The 13,330-nt window shown below is 37.2% G+C and overlaps 2 protein-coding genes across 3 annotated transcripts; one reads left to right on the top strand and one right to left on the bottom strand.

The window, feature by feature from the left end:
* Positions 1-8,200: 8,200 nt before the first annotated feature.
* cntd1 (cyclin N-terminal domain containing 1) lies at positions 8,201-12,021 on the bottom strand. 2 transcript variants are annotated; one of them, XM_056770735.1, is made up of 7 exons: positions 11,450-12,021; positions 10,854-10,905; positions 10,600-10,780; positions 10,352-10,514; positions 10,131-10,275; positions 9,155-9,251; positions 8,201-8,591 (listed from the first exon to the last, which is right to left on the bottom strand). In XM_056770735.1, the coding sequence occupies exons 1-7, from the start codon at positions 11,613-11,615 to the stop codon at positions 8,490-8,492; spliced, it is 906 nt and encodes a 301-aa protein (XP_056626713.1). In that variant the 5' UTR covers positions 11,616-12,021; the 3' UTR covers positions 8,201-8,489. The 2 variants fall into 2 exon arrangements, with proteins under 2 accessions (XP_056626713.1, XP_056626712.1); XM_056770734.1 differs by having other exon boundaries at positions 10,854-10,929; positions 11,450-12,014.
* An 80-nt stretch (positions 12,022-12,101) lies between these two features.
* Positions 12,102-13,294, top strand: LOC130438677 (cytochrome c oxidase assembly factor 3 homolog, mitochondrial). The gene is made up of 2 exons (XM_056770736.1): positions 12,102-12,330; positions 12,875-13,294. Exons 1-2 carry the CDS (start codon positions 12,132-12,134, stop codon positions 12,967-12,969), a joined length of 294 nt encoding a protein of 97 aa, XP_056626714.1. The 5' UTR covers positions 12,102-12,131; the 3' UTR covers positions 12,970-13,294.
* Positions 13,295-13,330: the final 36 nt, after the last annotated feature.

The raw sequence follows: 13,330 nt of genomic DNA, 5'->3' as shown, positions 1-13,330 counted from the left end.
AAGTCGGTGTATTTAGACAGTTTGTTGGGGTGAACCCTCTGTGCATAAAAAAAAATCTGTGAGGCTACATGGAGATCAAGACGATAAAAGAGACTTATCACATCAAATTTGTATATATATATATATATTATTCCATATTAGGGGTGGAACGGTACACAGAAGTCAGGGTTCAATTCATACCTCGGTTTCTGTTTGGTAAGTGTACCTGAATTAATTTAAAATTACAATTAATTTGAAAGTTAATTTGCTACATTTCAGATTAATATATTTATTTTCCTTAAAATTTTATTTAACAGTAACTTCAACACTTTGCAGTTTGAATGATGTCCTGCATAAACAAAATGATGGAAAATGTTTATGTTTCAACTGTTCGATCTTGCCCACGCCTCATATACACACATTCACACACACACAGATATAAGTAAACACTTTGTGACTTTTCGATCGCGCCCACGCCATTCTCTCTCTCTCTCTCTCTCTCTCTCTCACACAACATACTAAAGCATTGCAATGCAAACGCAGCCTGCTTCAGAGCTAAGGCGGGACTACAGATTAACTGTCCCTAAAGAACCCGCGTATCTAACAGTAGTTCTGCATTATATTAATTAATTTGCATGCGAGTTTTATTTATTTTTATACCGTGTAAGTTATTCTCTGTGTAAGTTAAATGTATGCACCGAACCGTGACGCCCATACCATTTCGGTTCAATACAAAAAAAAAAAACGATTTTAGAACACTTACCGCTACATGTTTCCTCAAGTTAGATGTTGAGTTTTTGAATGCTGAAATCTCCGTTTGTTTTGGGAGACACAGAAGACACCGCATAATGTAGCTGCTGTTTCGCACTTTTATTAAGGTAAACATGCTTACAATATGAGGCCAGGGGTGTTCCTCCTCGCCTGTGTCTGCATTGCCGATGGAACTTGATTGTGACATTTTTGTTTTGCCGCCTACGACTGTAAATTAACCCGTCCCGCCGAACGCCGCTGAGATTGAGTATGGTCACGTGACGAGACTGCACAACTACGTTTGATTGGTGAAACACAGTCACATGGTGGAGTCACAAGGCAGAAGTCTCACTCTCTGTCAAAATAAATGACGCGTAGAATATCAAAGAGGTCAAAAGAAAAGTAACGATCTTATTGTAGCCTAATGTAGCGGAGTAAGAGTACAGTTTCTTCTTCACAAATCTACTCAAGTAAAAGTAAAAAGTATAGTGATTTAAAACTACTCCTAGAAGTATAATTTTTTCAAAAACTTACTCAAGTAAATGTAACGGAGTAAATGTAACTCGTTACTACCCACCTCTGGACCCCATGGATAGGTGGTCCAAGCCACAGACATGTATGGATGACACACAGATTTGGCGGCGAAACGACCGCAGCACTTTTGTTTCAGGTCTGTTTCTGCAACGCAACGCATGCACTGCTCACACAGGACATTTTAATGCTCAAGCCTTGGCCCAAATAACATTTCCGCGTCTTTAACCGCTCTAAAAAGGCGGACCACAGCGATTTCTCTCTTTAAATGACCCGCGGGGCGCATGCAGCACTCCAAAAAGTTGAACGTTTTTCAATCTTTTTCAACTGTGTTGAAACGCTCTAATTGTTAACATTGGACTGCTATCACACAGCTAATGTGTGAATTGTAAAACCAGTCAAAGCCGCATAGTGTCTGGTACTGTCGATCGCGACCTATGTACATTTACTAATTCAAATATTCATAAACTCATGTATACTAAATGAGGCAGATTTTTTTTACAAAATCTATTTTGATGCTCAAAGAGAGTTTTAACTCATATAATTCTAAACGACAGTGGGACTTTAAAACCAGTGATAAACAAAAAAAGTAGTGACAGTTGGTAAAAGAAAACTGCTGTATATTGACATAAAAAAGTCTGGACATATTTAACATGAACACATTTTTTATTAAAGCAATGCATAGTGAGATTTGCAAGATGTTATGATATAGAGCCACCTGCCCACAAACCTTCCCTTTAATAAACTCAAGCAGCTGAATCAAGCAGGGTCTCAGTGGAGCACTGCCTCCACATCTTTTTCTTTTTTCTTTAACATCCCACTGTCTAAAGAGCTTTTTAAAACAAAAGATCATTCAAAGCCAGTACTTGACTTACAGTACATACTGTACTTAAAGAGTACCTAGCATATGGTTTTTAAGGTCCTAGTTTGGTTTATGGAGTGTCCAACAACAAGTTTATGTACATACTATGTGTAAAAACACTATAATGTCGTAATTATAGGCCGTTATTCGTACCTTACCTTAACTGACTTCTTGATTAACTCAAAAGATTCGTTCCGCGATTCATCCGTCTAGGCCCCGCCTACCCGCTAACCTTGTGTCATGTGATTGGTCAGATGGTGTAGTCTGTTGTTATTGGTCAAACGTGTTCATCATTTGTCGCAAATGGAACCCCCCTACCATCATTACAGGATTACGGTTTACATGTGGTTGGATGTCATTTATATTATATGTCTAGCTAGAGATGGCGGCGATTTTACCGTACCAATGTGAGCCCGAGTCTGACGATTAATAAGACGCTAATCCACGACAAACTCCACCACGACTGGAGCAGGATGTTTGTCAGTGGCAAGTGACAACTCTTGTCATAAAAACCCTCAGTGTGACAACATGCATGTTGTGATTTTGCTCATCAATGAATTTTTTTTTTTTTTCTTAAAATACTGTTAATACGTTAGTAATATTATTATTTCGTCTTAACTGTGCGTTGTCATGGTACATAGAGCATTTCAGAAAGTCGACGTTATGAGAAATGATATATATGAAACACAAATATATCTATATAGGTGCACGTGCGCCAATTTTGTCATAATGCAAAGTTAATAGCAAGATAAACAAACTGTAACACCCCAGAAATAACGCTACATGTTAATGTTAGCGTTATATGCATTAGCTAAACACAGACATAAGGTACGAAAATATTTCTTGAAGTTCAGACAAACATCTAAAGTCACATGTACAGATTGGGATTCGGTGGAGCTAACAGGTCCAAATAGAGTTGGTATTGCAAATAACTTTGCATAAATTTATTCACCTTCGGACTTACAACTTGAGAGACAGCTTACTTTCAAACACGGCTACAGAACAAACTTTATGAAATGTCATTTTCATGATCTCATCCTACGTACTCTTTAAGTTACTGTACATCACTCAGCACACCTTTTTTCATGTCACTCAGCACAACTTTTAATTCACAAGTTATTGGCTTTGGAAAAGATGAGTCGACTCACGCGAACGAGTCGTCTGTCCTTTATATTCCAGGTCTGTGTCGGAATTTTCATCTCTGAGTGTAATGCCGCCTATGTTCCATTTGCAACACTGCATGCGGTAGACCGTGTTTTTATGGACACTCCATAAGGTAGGATCTTGAAAATCACAAAATATTTACTCTTTAAAGAACTTTTATTATTTTCTTTCCTAAGGACAGCATCTTAGACTCTGTAAGATATGTGTAAATTAGTTTGAGACCAACCTATAGATCTAAACTGCAGAATCTGTTGCTTTTTGAGGGAAATCCCCCTATCATGTCTCACAGTTGAATGTCAGGTGGTAGCCCACACAATTCCACTTCTATTTATGTTGCGATAAAAAACAAAAGCGTGCAGCCCTCATGAATATACTCTAGGTGAAGTTTTATGTGATGAAATATGGCAGATTGAAATTGCGACGATCAAAAATGTTTTAGTTGGTTTAGTTTGGGGGGGCACAGCATGAGGGGCAAGGTACCCATAAATCCACACACGCATGTCAACTGGATTCAAAAGAGAAGCACAAGGCAAGCCGACGAAGAGCAGAATTGCTTACTTGGCAAGTGAGCCATGCATGAAAGAAAAGACGGAATTCCCCAGTGACTGGTAAAAGGCTCAGGTTGCTATGGTGACCTCATGGAAGTGACAGTGCTTTGGCATGTTCTCCCATTCCATGATACAGTATTCCATAGGCCTTATTGCATCAATGTGAGCCGACAAGATGCTTGCAACACACCCTATTTTTATAGATTATCCAATAGCCTTGGAGAGTTTATGGGAGATGATTTGAAGCTCATATTAGCATTGCTCTAATGATGTTTATTTAAAAAAGGTTTGAGAGGAACACATTGAGATTATCCAACCAATCAGCATGAGAAGTGGACAGTATAGCCTCCCCTTACTCTATGACCCTCCTATGACAGTTTTGCAGCATCCCTTCAGCACCCAATCGCCTCACTCCTGATTCTTTCTGGGTATATAAAGGGTATATTGACAGAAATTATATTAACTATGTCTTCAGAGGTGTATAAAGACCTGAGGGTTATGTTTTTATTATCTTAGAATGAGCAATTACTATCTATATACACGGTGGCGCCCTTACATGGAAATCGCCATGTAGCCCTAAACTGATCTACAGAGCACGTTTGATAAATATGTTATTCCATCCTGCACAGAAACAAAAACGTGATGACATCTTAGTCCTTTGTAAGCCACCGTGGCTTTTGCAATTCGCAACCTCACCACTAGATGTCTCTAAATTTCATACACTGGACCTTGGCTTTAAAGGCGTCAAATGACACAGCTAAAACAAATAATATCGTTTGTTTTACATTTAATGTAATGTGTATACATGATTTAATGTATCATCATCATGTTCCCAAGCAGTTGTACTGACAGGTGATAAAATGTCATCGGTATTTCCTTGTATCGATTCGAGCCCAAATCTGATACGGAAAATAAGATTTGGGCGGTCTTAGTCAAATCATGTTACGAAGTGACGTACATTCGCCGTGGTGTGGTTACACGAGCCGTTTCAAGCAGGTCTGGGTTCGCATTCGCTTTTAGATAGAATGTATCTTTTGTTCCGACACTTTAATTTTAGCAATTTTACCTGTCTAATACATGCATGGGCAACTTATAACACACCAAAGACACAGAAAAACACTTATTCGTGCCATATGACCCCTTTAACATCAAATTGTATTTCTATATAAGGAAAGAAACAATGTCATCAACAGACCAGGCTACCAATTCTAAACAATAATGAAACACTGCGCGTGTCCCCAACAATCACCACTTATAACAGACCCCCAGTCTCTGGTAGGACTATTCAAACCACCCCAGGAGGGCCACCAACCTGTAGTTCCAACCTCTTGCGTACCAGTAATTTTCAAGTAATTCCCAAGGACTATTACGTGCATCGGATGTATTAAATTGGTGTTTGAGCTAAACTCTGGAGGATAACACAGGAAATCTCTTGTCTTTCTAACACAGCACCAGTGACTCTCAGAGTATTGATAGACACTTGTTCTCTGATTAGTCAAGGCCAACCTTACCAAAGCTAATCCTGCCTTGCCAGATAATTGACTTCAGTGTCTAAAAAAGAGGGATCCCTATTCCCCCAGGTCTCACATTTAAAAAATCTGACATGTCCAGAGCTTAATCACAAAGCTCAGATGGCAGTACAAACTCCTTAAGCTCATTTGACTCCAGGCTTACAAGGCCAATCTGTTTCTCATCATTCTATAAACAAATGTTTTAATATGTCAGGTGTGAACGAACCTGACTAACCTGCACAAATCCCACATCTGAAACAAATCAAACACCTTTGGGATGTATTGTATTGGCGACTGTGATCTATGCCATTGCACCCATCTTCAGGGCCTGAATTCACTGATGCTCTCGTGTCTAAATGCATGCAAATCCCCACAGCTGAGCTCTAACATCTAGTGGAAAGCCTTCTAAGAAAAGCAGAAGCTGCTAGTAGGGATCAACATCCTATTAAAGGGATAGTTCACCCAAAGAAATGAAAATTCAGTCACGGTTTACCATCTTGTCTTTTCAAACCTGTAAGACAGAACCCAAAAGAAGATATTTTGAAGAACATCTTGGTAACCGAACAACAGGGTTGACTTGCAATGCATATAGACTGGATACCGCCGTTGTTCGGTTACAGACATTCTTCAGAACATCTTCTTTTTTGTTCTGCATAAGAAAGTCAAACAGGTTAAAATGACTAAAGGGTGAGTAAATGATGACAGAATTTTCCTTTTTGGGTTAACTATCACTTTTTAAAGTGAAATTAAATGTTCGAAAAGCACATGTAAGTGTGATATTTGTGTTTCCAAACAGTTCTGTTAAAAAAAACACACTCATCAAACGTTTTAAATAGTTTGATAAAGCACAGCCTACTGTAGATTGTATCTTGCTTGTGGTGAGTAAAAACACTATTGTTATTGAAAATATTTAATGTAGACATGTTTTTTCTTTCTGAGAAGATGTTTGGAATCAATGTGATATGATAAAACTGCTACGTATAAACGAAAACCTTTATTTACATTTACAATTAAAGATTTTGAGAACTTACTGCTATAAAAAAACAGTGGACCACCGAGCAAAGAGGGGGCATTTTCCAGGTTCATTTAAAAAAAATCACTTATGATTGTACAAAAGTTTTAGTCCACATAATGAGAGCTATGGGCCATCAGATAGGACAAGTTTCAGCCAGAGACTCGTTATCTTCCCTCCACTGCTTGATACATTACAAACGGAGTCAAGAGGTGACTTTCTGGTACCAAAGAAATCCAAATAAAGTGACAGCTTATTAAGGATTATTGTTACTCTAAAACCAGTTCCAGTACGATAATTGCTACTGTTGTCCCAGTGGGTCATGTTTAAAGGTGAAATGTTTTATGTTTGCGCCACTAGAGGAATTCAAACAGAATTGTAAAAGTAATTCAATAAGTTATAAACACCCCCCAGTTTGTCATTACTCACCCCAAAGTAATGCTATTGGCTTATCTAATGTACCTTTGTCTGGCCCAGTCAGGCCATCCGAACAAAATGACTGCTGAGAATTGCCAATAGTACTGTAAACGTTAAACACAGATCACCTTCGACAAGCCTTTATAATAATCTTCTTAATGTGGTCTCCATGCTAAAAGGGATGTTATTAATTGACTAAAAACACTATACTCTGCATAAGGCAACGTTTTCTGCTTGTTGAAGTGCATCGTACAGGTAACTATGTTTTAACATAATTAATAAAATTCTTTAATAAAAAAGATTACACACATTAATATGTCTACGATGTATTTCAGCATAAAAACTCCATCATAAACTTTATTTAAATCTAGGTAATGCTAAAAAAAATCACAATTAAAGTCTGTGTAAATAAAATTATGAGAATTGTTTCCAAACATCATTATAAATGTTACTTTGTAGAAATGTATTGCTAAGACACATTACAAAGACCTCTGAAGTACATAGTTCTGAATTGTGGAGTTAACCCGTTGAACAGATTTGAAACAAATTCTGCGATTGCGATTATTGGGCGGGGCTTAAACGGTGGCTCGATGATGCAAGCATGCATGGCTCCTCCCCTAACACTGGAGTGCCTTAGCATGAGTATAGTCTGCTTAAAGGCTGAGTAGGAAATCCTGTCCAGAAACGTTTTTTTGTCATGCTGGTTGGAAGTCTCTTAACATCCTGATAGCAATCATACGCTGTTTCATAAATAAAGTGAAACATTGGTATTTTCATAATTATATATCTTCTGTGAAAGGTGTTGGGTCAAAAAACATTGGACCAATTACGGCCCTCGGTCCGAGGGCAAAGCTACGTCATGTGTACATTTTCAGCGTATTTTGCATCCCACTGTGCAACCTGTTCATGCAGACATCATACGTCATCAGCGCGCTCATGGTTGCCACTTCCCGCACATGCTTTCAGACCAAAATACAAGCGAACGCTAAAGCGAATGAAAGAAGGGGTATAACGCAAACAGTGAACGGAAGGAGGGGGATCACTGAGCTGGATCGCGATGCCCTTCAGTGATTCTCTATTTATGAATTTTGTGGTAATTTATATAAATTAATATTAAATAAACAGTCTTTGGCCTTGTTAGTAGATCACAAAGTTTTGGAACATAGTAACTGTTTACATCAACAGTGCAAATATATACATACAGTATGTTGTATGTATATATACGCATGAATTGTTAAATTGAAACTTTTATTTACAGTATCTTGGTTATGCTTTATAAATGTATTATTATAAACTAGGCATGTAGAATAAGAACACATAACCAGAGAGAAGATACTTTGAAAACAGCACAGTCAACTGAATCTACTTAGTTGATATATATTTTTATTAATTTATTTTATTTTTCATTTCATTTGTTGCATAAACGTTTAACTAAATTACAATATGTAGTTGAAAATGCTAAAAGATTATTATTTTTATAGCAATATGCTACATAACATCATCTTTTGAAAACGTACTACATTGTATATACATAAAACATTTGAATGTTTCCTCCTTTTAATAATTTATACAATGGCAGACAGAAACAATTTAAAGTAGAAATTATAATAGTGTTATCATTTTGAACTTTCATTGTTTGCATAGCTCCTTTCTAAAGTCTTGACTTTTTTGTATGATGCTCTAGATTATTCTTTGCACTTAAATATACAAAGGAATCATACAGGTTTGATCTCGGTGATGTGCATTAGGGTGACATATGCAAAGTCCATGATACTCTGGCCTGATATTCCTGTGACGCCTGTGAGCTCATCCACTACCTGCAGAACAAATTCATTTTTAAATGTGCTTTTAAATCTCCCTCATGATGTTTCAAACATGACTTTTGTTTCTCCGTGGAACCATTAAGCTGCTTGTTTTAATATACAAGGACAGTCGATATGGGGACAGATGCTGTCAAGCTCCAGAAATCACATAAAGGGTCTCAAAAAAGTCAACCACTACACTACATTCTACTGTAAGTGCAATTCTTCTAAAGCTATATTATATAGGCTACTAACTTTTATGGTGCTACATAATTTTCCGAGCTTGCCAGCATTCATTTCGGTTAATTTTCAACATAAAGAATGAACATGGCCATTGCTGCTTTGTGTTCAAGAAAGAGAAAGTTAAGCAGATCTGACAACATGACGGTGAGGCGTTAGTGTAAGTTTTACATGAACTGTTCACCCAGATATTTGTCTGTTTACAGTGTCCCCTAAATAAAACTATACTTATTAAATAATTATGCATCTACTCCTCTGGCAGTACATAATATTTAAATACACTTCACAACTGACAGAATCCTTATTCATATTCAGTAATGTACTGTAGCTTTCTGTACCATTTCCCATGTTGAGATATGATGAATAAAGGCAGCCACAGCAATAACTCCAACTCCCAAAAGCATGAAGTCTTCTGTCACAGACACAAACTTGGTTCTGGTACAAACACACACACACACAGAAATAATTTCCCAAGCTATGCAGCTTTCACTAACAAGCAGCTAAAAAAAGTAATAATTATGTTAAAAGCTTTGTTAATCTCACCAGTACCAACAAACAAAAAAGAAAATTCTGTATAATTATTGTTATTAACAGGTTTCCACAAACACTGTATCCCTGCACACATCTTCTATTGTTCATCCAATTACATAGTCTTGTCCAATTCCTTCCATTGGTTAAGCTACAGAGCATTGTTTTGACAGTGTCATAGTGCCATCATCTTTACAACTTCAAAGAGTAGGGGGCAAAAACTGTCTCGTTAAAAGCATTCTTCCAAATATATTTCTCTGTGTTCATCAGAACAAAGACATTTATACAGATTTGGAACAACTCAAAGGTGAATAAATGATGACAGAATTTAATTTTTGAGTGAAGTATCCCTTTAAAGTAATCGTTCTTTAAAAATTCTATCATCATTTACTCACCCTCTTGTCAACCTGTATGACTTTCTTTCTTCTGCAGAACACAAAAGAAGATATTTTGAAGAATTTTGGTAACCGAACATCGGTGGCTGCCATTGATTTCTATTGTATGGACACAAAACCAATGCAAGTGAATGGCTGTCATCGCTGTTCGGTCAATAACATTTTTCAAACTATCTTATTTTGTGTTCATACATGTTTGACATGACAAGGTCATGCTGAGTACATGATGACAGAATATTCATTTTCGGGTGAACTATCACTTTAAGTTTGGATTGTATTTACTATTTTCTAAAATCACACACCATTTTAGTTTGAAGAATTTTAAATGAGAAAGTATATAGGGAAAACATTAGAAAGACCTTATGAGAAAAATATCTGAAAACCCTTGTACCTTTGCTCATAGGATGGGTTAGGGGATCCAGTGGCAGATATGAGCAATGAGTTGTAGATTGTCTCCCTCTGCAGGTAAATGAACTGCAGTACATACACACAGAGACGGTGCAGTTGCGCCACAGGGGCTGTTGGATCATTATGGCCTAAAGGAAGTCAAAGTATTCAAGACAATTTGAGTTCACTCCATTTTAGATGAGAACTGATGCGGAGCGAACTTACCCAGCACTTCCAAAAGAGTCTCAACATATGTTAGAGCATTGGGCACATTCAAATTGAAGTTGAGAGTTTTTAAAAGAAATATCTCAGAGTCCAGGAGTTTCTCTTTGGAACAAGGGTAACTGACTCTGTGCAGAAAGTTCATTGCAATATTGTTGTTAACAACCTAGACAGCAAAGTAACAAAACCAAATAAATCACCCTATAACATTTGAATGAAATTATTAACTGGGTTCTACAAGACATACATACATTAGAGTGCAGGTCCAGTTTGCTGGCTATCTGAACACTTGAGAGGATGAGAACGAAGAACTTCTCCTTGAGTGTTTGGTAGATAAGATCCTTATAGTCTCCCGTCTCCTTACATGGTGCACCTTTTGTAGGTTGCCTCTTCTGTCTGAGGATCAGATCTTCAAGATATTTGGTCATAAACCTAAAATATTAAGTGAAACTTTACAGCAGTTAAAGCTGTCTGAAAGGAAAATACTAATTCTGACCACAATTACCTGTTCAGTATCTCAATGGCGTAGTACCCAACAACAGGGTCAAGTCCAAGTTCTGCACAAAGGTGAAATACATATTCTGTGAAGAGAAAATCAGCAACAAAAGTAAAAAAACGGCCAGAATTGCCTAGAAGAATTGGGCTACTTTTAAACTGTTGACACAGATTGTTTCTATTCTGTAGGTTCAAGTTATTTATGAAAACATTTGTTTAGGATAATGTTTAGGATAACTACTATACTGTGATTTTCAAGAAGCATGGGTGTGAAGTGCATAACAGTGCCTGTAAATTTAGATTTAGTAAAAATGAGTAAAGGTGTGGAATATTTAGTTATAGTTCTAGTCATGTTTTGTGCGCAGATCTGACTGGCAACCCTGCTAATGCCATGTTTCTGGACAGGGCATCATGGCAATAACATCTTGTTTTGACATGGACATTGTACGATGAAAATACCATTGTACATGAATATAGTATTTTATTAAGTACAAATATCGAAACAATATATGCCAACATTAGTAAACCGTGCTAACACCCTCAGTAGCCCTTTTATTTGAGGGAAATAAAACAGCATACAAACTTCTAGTCATTTCTGTCACTTACCCACTATTTTACGATCTTTCAGATTTCCAAACAGATATGAAACATTTTCCAAATTGGATTTGTTTCTGTTATTGAGGTTAGTCAGAATATCAGATAAAATGTCCATAGACACGCTTCCAAAGCCCAGTTTTCTCTCAGGTTCTTTCGGGAGAACTCTTTTTGCCATCTTAAAACTAATGTCGTCATTACAGAAAAGCGGTAGTTTAAAGTACACACTGTAACTTTAACTGTTAAAGCGGATAGCACAATGTTTTTGTCCTTCAGAGGGCGCTCGTCCGCATTGTCGTATACATTAGAGGCACATTAATCACTTTTTTGTATAAGTTAGTTTGTCTAAATTTGACAAAAATCAAAGATTTCTAAGGAGTGCCTGGAAAATAAATTAAATATTCCCTAGAAACCTATAGAAGGAAGAGAAACCTGCGTAGAGAACAATACGTAATGCACCTAACGTACATTTATAAATGGCTTGAAATCTTTTTAACACACATTTTGATCTATATTTTATAAAATTCTTAAAGATAATATTTTTTTGGAGAAAGTTTTAACATCATCATCATTTCCAAATTTCTGTAAAATGTGTTTTTGACGGGGGGTGTTAAAACGACTGGCTGCGCAAATACAGCGCAGCATTGGCGTGTAAAAGAGAATCGTGTTGCGTCACAACAACTGCACTTCAAACATGGCTGACAAGAGTAGGCAAGGGGACTCAGAAGCTCAGTTTGCAAAGAGAATAAACCCTGCAAAAGACGAGCTGAGTAGGGAACAGTTCCAATTCATCCGACGAGTGGAGCTGGCGCAATGGAAGAAGAAGACAGAGAAGCTCAGGGGTCGAAACGTTGCGACCGGACTCGCCATCGGAGCTGTAGTACTTGGCATTTGTATCCTTAACAACTCTGTTACACAAGGTTATGATGACATAATGTTTTGAGATCCTTAGATTCTAGTTACTTATCTCGTTCAGTTAAAAATACGCACATGTATGAGAAACTGTTGTAACGTTATATTAGTTTGCGCATCTTTCGGAGATCTATAATCTGTAACTTTTAGTTCAAGTGGGTGCAAATGACAACCAACCAAGGTGATGTCGAGGATCTTCGATAAGCAGTGATCGTATGCTTAACGCTTAATTGTTGAATAAATTATATCATAGCTAACACTGTGATACAATAGTACTGTTGTAATTCCACGTTACAATGATGTAATGCCAAAAAAGCCTCCCGTTCATTTACACAGCATTCTACTAAACTGTATTCACGTGGATTTGTTGATATGTAAAAATCATCACTAAGTTGTCCATGCTGTACATTTTGAAGGGTTTTACTTTATTTGGAATTGTATTTTATTATTGTGTTAAACATGTTTTGTATGCTCAGACATGACTAACTCTGTACTACAGTATATTCCTTTAACTGCTTTCCATAGACGGCTACACTTTCTACTCTGTATCCCAGGAAAAAGTAATGGATGAAATAGATCAAGAAGCCAGAGTACGTGCTCCAAAGACAGGAGCCAACTGAACTGTCATCTGATCTATGTGCTCTGACTACACGCCACAGAACGTTGGAATGGGCATCGCTGTCATTCATCCGACGGCCAACAGAGGGCGCCACATACACGTTCTCTCATACTGGATGATTTGAAGAAACCGAAGCGAATTTCATTATATTCATTGTTTTACTGTTAGTGATTTGTGCAGTAATTACATAGTAGAGTTTCTGGCAATTCTGCTTTGGGTACAAACCCAAGTCAAATTATTGAAGTGATTGGCAGCCTCATTTGGTGTAAAGATATATTGTTTTGCCTTTCTTTTTTATAAACACAATAAATGTGTCTTAAATATGACTGTGGTGTGTAAAATAAATGCTCCACTATCAACCA

The sequence above is a fragment of the Triplophysa dalaica genome, chromosome 17 (genome assembly GCF_015846415.1).
Source record: "Triplophysa dalaica isolate WHDGS20190420 chromosome 17, ASM1584641v1, whole genome shotgun sequence".
Taxonomy (NCBI): domain Eukaryota; kingdom Metazoa; phylum Chordata; class Actinopteri; order Cypriniformes; family Nemacheilidae; genus Triplophysa; species Triplophysa dalaica.
Note: the sequence above shows the minus strand (reverse complement) of the source record. Positions and strands in the feature narration are given on the sequence as shown.

What these genes read in the sequence shown, in the direction of transcription:
- cntd1 (XM_056770734.1), bottom strand. Translation starts at nt 11,615, where the DNA reads ATGGCAAAAAGAGTTCTCCCGAAAGAACCTGAGAGAAAACTGGGCTTT. An exon ending in AACTGGACCTGCACTCTAAT is followed by an intron (nt 10,515 to 10,599) that starts GTATGTATGTCT and finishes TTTGCTGTCTAG; the next exon opens with GTTGTTAACAACAATATTGC. An exon ending in ATATCTCAACATGGGAAATG is followed by an intron (nt 8,592 to 9,154) that starts GTACAGAAAGCT and finishes TTTGTTCTGCAG; the next exon opens with GTAGTGGATGAGCTCACAGG.
- LOC130438677 (XM_056770736.1), top strand. Translation starts at nt 12,132, where the DNA reads ATGGCTGACAAGAGTAGGCAAGGGGACTCAGAAGCTCAGTTTGCAAAG. An exon ending in AGCTGTAGTACTTGGCATTT is followed by an intron (nt 12,331 to 12,874) that starts GTATCCTTAACA and finishes TGCTTTCCATAG; the next exon opens with ACGGCTACACTTTCTACTCT.